This window comes from Telmatherina bonti (genome assembly GCF_933228915.1).
Source record: "Telmatherina bonti genome assembly, chromosome: 15".
Classification (NCBI taxonomy): Eukaryota; Metazoa; Chordata; class Actinopteri; order Atheriniformes; family Telmatherinidae; genus Telmatherina; species Telmatherina bonti.
Window position 1 is genome coordinate 22865573 of NC_136613.1, and position 7500 is coordinate 22873072.

Sequence of the window (7500 nt, forward strand, 5' to 3'; positions counted from 1 at the left end):
TGCAAATACTTTGCTTGAATGAACGAAACAAAGGAAAAAATAAAAACTTGTGCTGCATCTGCATAAGCAAAATAGTAGAAAACATAACAGTTTTATAGTTTTTAACATTTAGTGGTGAAGACTTACCCATTTCATTACACTGGGTGCTCCTGCTGGGGAAAAATTGGTTGATTGGAGTGGTGAAAGTGGGTTAAAACAGTCATTTTGTGTGCATTTGCCACTTTTATTAACTCCTTTCTCATCACCTCTAGTCATTTAAGAACCTGTTAATGCAGTTATATTGATAAATGAGGCTTTAAGGGACCTGGTTATTGGGTATTGAACCAGGTGTTATTGACACTGATGTGTGATGAACCATGTGAAAGAAAGACATGTCACAAGTTTTTCATTTGCTTAACTAAGGATTAGTGACATCTTATTACATACAGATTGTGGTACTCCAGATTCATTCAGATCTGCATTGACAGTTAGCTATTTATAAACAAGCCATATATATATATATATATATATATATATATATATATATATATATATATATATATATATATATATATATATATATATATATATATATGTATATATATATATATGTATATATATATATGTATATATATATATATATATATATATATATATATATATATATATATATATATATATATATATATATATGTGTGTGTGTGTGTGTATATAATTTTTTTTTTGTTTTATTTCTTCTCTCAACAATGGATGTTGTAATAAACTAAAGCTTTTTTGGCTGAGCAAAGTAGGAATTGTGTGGGGTTTTTTTTAATATAAGTCAGGTTAAGTTTGTACAGTATTACACGGTTGTATTTTTCACACTTTCAACCCCTGTTTCTGCATTTTCTCTCAACACACAGGACCAGCACTCCACCATGGTGGAGTACCATGTGCCCGTTGCTCCTGGAGGGGTTGCTGACATCTTTGACCAAGTGGAGTCTAACAAGAGTGCTTTGCACATCAAACACTTCTCCGTGAGCCAGACCACACTGGATGAGGTGAGAAGAAAAGATGGGACACAAACAAAGAGAAAGAGGGGGAAAGCATGTGGCTTTGCAGTGGTGGGTAGATGGCAGCCAGGGACAGAAAAAAGGGAGATGAGAAGAGAGTAGGAGTGAAAGGGGAAGCAAGGACAGAAGAAAGCCGAGTGGGAGTGAAAGACAGAGCGCAGAAAGTTTAAAAGAGGCAGTAGGAAACTGACAGAGGGTATGCCTGAGGGAAAATAAATGGAATATGAGTTAGGGAGAGAATCCTGAGCTCTATATGCAGCCAGTGCTGATATTCTTCAACCACTCTAAACCCTCTGGGGGTCTAGGATTGGAAGACACCATAGCCAGGAGATAGAGAGGGGGGTTTGCATGGAAAGCGGTGCAGTCGATTAGCTTAAAATTACAGTTCACTTAAGAGAAAATGATTGCTACATATACTGGCGTGGCTCTCACATTATTACTGAACATCCACAGGTCTTCATCAATTTTGCCATGGGAAAGATTGGCATGGAAACCATACCAATTCACAATGAAGATGACTCTGGCGACCTGGACTCCATTAAGGCAGTACAAACATAGAGCTGACTGCCATCTCTTCCTTTCTGTTTTGTTCTCTGTGAGATGAAACACTGTCCACTCATGTTACATCTTCCCCGATTATATGTATGAATGTGTAAAATTTGAATTAAAACTATTCATGTGTCAAAAATCATGATTATTTCTTGAAAGTTCTTTGACTGACTGCATGAAGGGAAAATTTAGTTTTGCATTTACAAAATGAAATCCCAATAAGAATCAGAGGAGCACATGCACTTTTGCATATATGCACAGATAAACTTGAAAATTAAGTTTTGTGTTTATTTACTGTATTCTTATGTTGCCAGTCACATGACTTGAATGTTTACCTTTGATTCCTCAGATTGAATTAGTAATGTGGCTTTGATTTTTTTTTTCTCTTTGTGGTTGGGGTACTGCTCACTGCTAGACTATGAAGTTAAAGAAAAATAATCCTCAAAATCATCTTCAGTCAAGCCTAATGTTGACATCGCATGATTGTATATTATCTAAGTATATATATATATATATATATATATATATATATATATATATATATATATATATATATATATATATATATATATATATATATATATATGTATGAAACAATAATAAGGTACATATTTAAAACCTGAAGTACATTTAACTGAATTCACTGAATGAATCTTGAAATATCCACACTCAAAACTCAATATACACTGTTCCTCTACTCATTAATGCTTTCTCTGAGGGCATGTCTCGCCACTGGAATAACTGTTGTGAAAAGTTAATAGACTTCACTGCTTATGAAATAGATCCATGAAGTTTTTAATGTATCAAGGCTATTTTTTTTTTAGTATGCCCAATAAAGATATTTTTCAAGTGCTGTTGCAGTCCATTTTAATATTGTACATGTTTTATGATGTTTCTTCTCTGGGGTGCATTGAAGATCTTTGATTTTGCTGTACTTAAATCATCACTATTCTAGCTGCTATCAGTACTTTTTGTTTTATTTTTCTTTATGTCTTCACATTTCGGTTATTTTATGAAGAAAATGCTGCTTTGCCACAGAAACAAAAAATATTGGATTTTATTATCTTTTACTAAATGACCTGTAGGCATTAGTATCTAATTGAAAAAGCAATAATAGGCTTTATGTAAATTGGTTAAAGAAAATTAATTTTGAAAAGAAGTGAATGTAACTATGTGACAGCTAGTGAAAGATAAACTGTTTTCTCACAGGGATTGAGTTTAGCACATTTAGATAATCAAAAATGTACCAATAACTCTATACCTTATGGCTATTGAATAAAAATATTTACACTTTCTCTAACAACATTTTCACCACTATGAATACCAGGACATAAATAAATTGACATACAATTGTACAGTTTGCTGGGATAGGATCAGCATCCAGGGATCCTGACACCTTGGTCTTGCACTGAAGATAATGGATGGATATAATGGTAAACACATTTTTTATAAGTGACGTTGTGTAAAGTAATTGCATTATGTAGTCACTATCTCTTTCAACAGGTTCTAGTTTAAAAAAAAAAAAAGAAGTAAAGGCTTTCTGATAAACTAATGTGTACCATATACAATAATTCAAAACTTAATGTTTCAGATTATTGAGTTAATATATTGCATATTTTTTTCAGCCAGTCAATATTTGCGTATTTTTCAGCAGGTTCTCTTCTATATCAGACAATGATATTGCAATGTGCTGTTGTCACCACAGACTGTAAATGAAATATATAAAGATATGTAAAGGTATCTCTTTATATATTTTTTTATACAGTCTATGGTTGTAACCATGTCTTTTTTAAACATGACTTGGACCGTTTTCTATTCTAGTCATTTAGCAAATACATTTCTCCAAAGCATGCAAAGTGTGGCAGTGAAAATAGCTTTCAGTCTTTATTTAGGGTTTACACAGAGAATGCTGGACAAACTAACCACGAGGACATGCAATGGATCTCCTGCATTTTTTTCATGCACACAGGAGTTACTTAAAAGTAGAACAAAGTTACAATGTGCAAGAATCATAAACTGTGCTCTGCACTTTCAAGTTAAGTTTTATTTATTTATTTATTTATTTATTCAGTTAGTTACTTAGTGCTATCTTCTACAAATGAGGGCGGGTCAAAGCATCGTCAACGCTGACATACGTCACTTCCGGGCTCGATGGCGGGACCTGTAAGAAAACAGGAAGCGCGCGCCTGCTTTTTGGGAACATTGCAAAAGAAAAAGTGAAAAGTAACAAAAACTAACGCAGCAATTGTCCATCGTAAAAATGAATAATACTCTCGTGCAGACAGAGGATTGGAAGAGCACTAAAGAGGCTGTTGCAAACTTCCGGCGACTGCTGCTTTGTTCGAAATGGTGAGTTTACGGTAACTTCAGTTTGGCTGGTTATCTAACTCGTGCTTCATAAGTATGTCAAACCATTAGAAATGACTTTTTTTTTTTTTTAGATTACAGTAAATTCCCCCTGCACATCTAATTTAGTCACTGTGTTAATTAGTTATCAACTAAGCTCATCGACACTTTTAACTTGGTAAATTATGGTTTTGTTTAGCTGCGTAACAAACATTTACTCCGGTGCAGCCTGGTTATAAATGGACAAAACAGATGTTCGTGTCATAAGCTCCAGTAACAGTATGCAGTGTATCAGCAGTGTACACCTCTGCAGCTGGAGCAGCCGGGGGATGAACATGCTGGTTTGTTGTAAAAACCAATTCCGAGTGAGAATAAGCTTCAAACAGCAGGAGTTGTAGTAAATATATACAGTCCCATGAATACTTCCCCGTCAGGCGCAGCGGCGAAATGATAGGTTGTGCTTGCTTGTGTGACTGTGAGAGTGCGTGGGTTGATTCAGTTCAGGTGAGTGTGTTTTGGATGTGGCAGAGTTTAAAGGTGCCTGCTGTCCATAACAATAAGCTGTATAAATAAAAAAAAAAAAAAGAAAAAAAAAGGCTAGTGGGGGAAGAGTGTGTGAGTGATTGGGGAAGAGGTGGATTATTTTATTCTGCATTGGGGATAAATGAGCTCTTCACAAATTAAATTTAGTGAATATGCAAGCCAAAGTGAAACATTTGAGATTAAAGTTATTAAAGCGTTTTACTGATTGCATCCACTTATGATTGTTAAAAGAAAAAGCTGCCCATAGCTGGCGGAGTGTCCAGTTAGATGAACTGTAGCGATGGTTCAGTCACAGGAGTCACAGTTGGTGGTTCAAATTCTTGGCTACTTTAAGACCATATAAGTGCAGTATATTTACCATGTTTGATCAGCACAATGTGACAAAAATGTGGTTTTGATCATTTCATCTGATTCTTTATTTCTTCAGCTCAAATTTGATGGAGGATCCCGTGTGCCTGGGCATGTGTGAGCACATGCTGTGCAGGTAATGTGCTGTCACTCTCTTGTGCTGAGATATATTCATTTCCCACAGGCTTGTATTGAGACAGGAATTTTTATTTGACAAACACAGGTGTTGTGTAGCTAATAAAGCTAATGATTGCTCCTTTCTATTAAGTGGGCCACTGCCAGTATTGGGTAATTATGCATGCTGGCTTACTGACGGGACATACTGGCTTGCCTAAACAGTGTTTTTAAAACAACAGCATGCTTTTCTTGGTATGATGCATCAAATAAGCCACAGTGGGTGTAGTTTCACTTTCCCTTTAGACACATTATTCAATTCAATAGGATCATTTCCTTTTGATAAAATGCTGACTAGCATAGACCATAACTAGTTTACAGTGGTAGAGACAGTTCTTTTGCTGAACTTATTCCCACTTGTCAAGTCTTTTTCTGCTTAGAGGTTGAATCAGTCACCACACAATGTTTTTATTTATTTATTTTAACTAAACTGTGAATTGGACTCCAATCTAAGAAGGTTTATTGGCCAGGTCCTGTGCTGGCCCCCGGGCAGGAGATGGCTGCGTGGTGTGTCACAGCCCTGCGTGGGTGAAGGACATCCAGATCAACAGGCAGCTCAGCAGCATCATACAGCTCTTCTGTGGTTTGGAGACTGTGCTCAATCCCACAAAACAAACAGGTACATTTTTTGTGTATACATACATACATACTTACATATATACACATACACAATATATATGTATATATATATATATATATATATATATATATATATATATATGTATATATATACATATGTATATATGTATGTATATATATATATAAAATTACATTTATGTTCAGTTCCATAGATGATCTCTGCTTTGAAGAGAAAATTATTGAAAAGCCCAGTTTGTTATTTAAGTTGTTCTATAAATTAATCAAAACAATCTACTAGGAAATTAAATGTTGGTATGCTGTTTTTTTTTTCCCATCTCAGTGGCAAGTGTAAACACAAAGCTTTTCTGGAAGGTATTCATACCAAGGCATTGTACTATACACACACACACACACCAGGGGAGGGAATGTTTTGTGTTGTTTAATGTGTCTCTCGTTCTTATTTTTGGATATTTTGTTTCAGACCCCCCTGTTGCTGTGACCCAAACAGAGTGCCACACTGCTGTGTTACAAAGCAAAAAAAATTTTAAGATCTGGTTCAGTCCCCGCAGTCGCAAGGTGCGCTGCAGGGTGGAAAAGTCTTCAGAATCCGGAATTCCAGAAAGCGAGTCCTCGACAGAAACAGCTGCAGCCCACCAAGTCTCCTCTACTGCTGACTCCCAGGACCTGTCCGTTTTTAATTTTACCTCGTCTTCCCAGGACTCTTCTTCTTCTCAAAGTTGCGAGGGTGTGAACAAAAACAAAAGCAAGAAGAGGTCGTCTAAGAACAATTCTAACACACGTGTACAGGTGCAAAGACCCACTACGGCCACACGTAAAAGGACCAAGGAAGATGTAAAGAAGAAGCGGCTGGAGGCCATAAATCAAGAATGGGGAATAACAAAGGGCGCACATGTCTCATCTGAGCTGGAGCAGCCCTGTGCTGATAGGGCAGTAAGGTCCAGTAAAAGGGTTTCTTTCCAAAACCCCGCTGTCACCTCTGATAAGCCTCAGCTTGAAGTGCCACAGGGTAATACTAATGAACTCAATCCTACCAGCAATACCACAGGAGGCGGCATCTCGGGACGTAGAATCAATGTACTGAATTACCAAACCCAGCCTGGTCAGAGCAAGTCGAGCAGTGTAATTCAGCAGGATCACATGCCTGTAAATGGCTCCAGTCCAAATTATAATCCTGAAAAACATGCCAAGAAAACTCCTCCTAAAAGGCCCTGTAAAAGAGTCAGTGTCCAAGAGAAAGACAGCACCTTGGAGAGCACACCAAAAAGGCCGAGGGCTTCTCCTGGCAGAAGAAGCAAATCACTGGATCAGATGTTTCCAGCTGTCCTTAACCCTCCATCTTTAGATAGTCCCAAGAGTGTTAGGAGCCGTAAAAACCTTAGAGCAGGAGAAAAAGGTGGTTTGTCTGTTGCAGCGTGTATTTCTACAGAAAGCCTCAACAAATCTCCCTGTAGTCCTGGATCACCTGTGGGACGGCCCAGCTCTGGAAGCCCAGCAGTTATGAAGCGGAATCACAAGGGAGAGACGCCTTTGCATCTGGCTGCAATAAAGGTTGTGAAATTTCATATGTCCATATTTTTTAAGGCCCGTTATTTCACTTGATTTCATGTTGCAGAGATTTTCTGTGGAGGCTGACAGCATTAGAAACGGAACGATGCTTGATCATCATCAAAAACAAAACCCAAACGATTAGAGCGATCCATTCTTCATCATCATTTTGTATCTACATGATATACTAAATAAGTTCGCTTCATCAAACTCGAATGAAATTCAATTATATTACTTAAAATGAATGTCATTATTTTGGTGCAAATGGAAAGAAATATTCAATATTATCAGCAGAGATTAAAGTAAATTATTTGAAGGTGCAAACTTCCATTTACTTTGTTTTTTTTCTCCTTTTAAAGGTGGA

General features: G+C 36.7%; 1 protein-coding gene across 1 annotated transcript in view; it reads left to right on the top strand.

The window, feature by feature from the left end:
- Positions 1-3790: 3790 nt before the first annotated feature.
- The window catches only part of bard1 (BRCA1 associated RING domain 1), a 27917-nt gene continuing 24207 nt past the window's right edge, over positions 3791-7500 (top strand). The window contains exons 1-4 of the mRNA XM_079253866.1: positions 3791-3929; positions 4897-4953; positions 5462-5610; positions 6052-7139. Of these exons, the coding sequence (XP_079109992.1) occupies positions 3841-3929; positions 4897-4953; positions 5462-5610; positions 6052-7139 (1383 nt within the window). The 5' untranslated portion in view covers positions 3791-3840. The remainder of the gene's footprint in view (positions 3930-4896; positions 4954-5461; positions 5611-6051; positions 7140-7500) is intronic.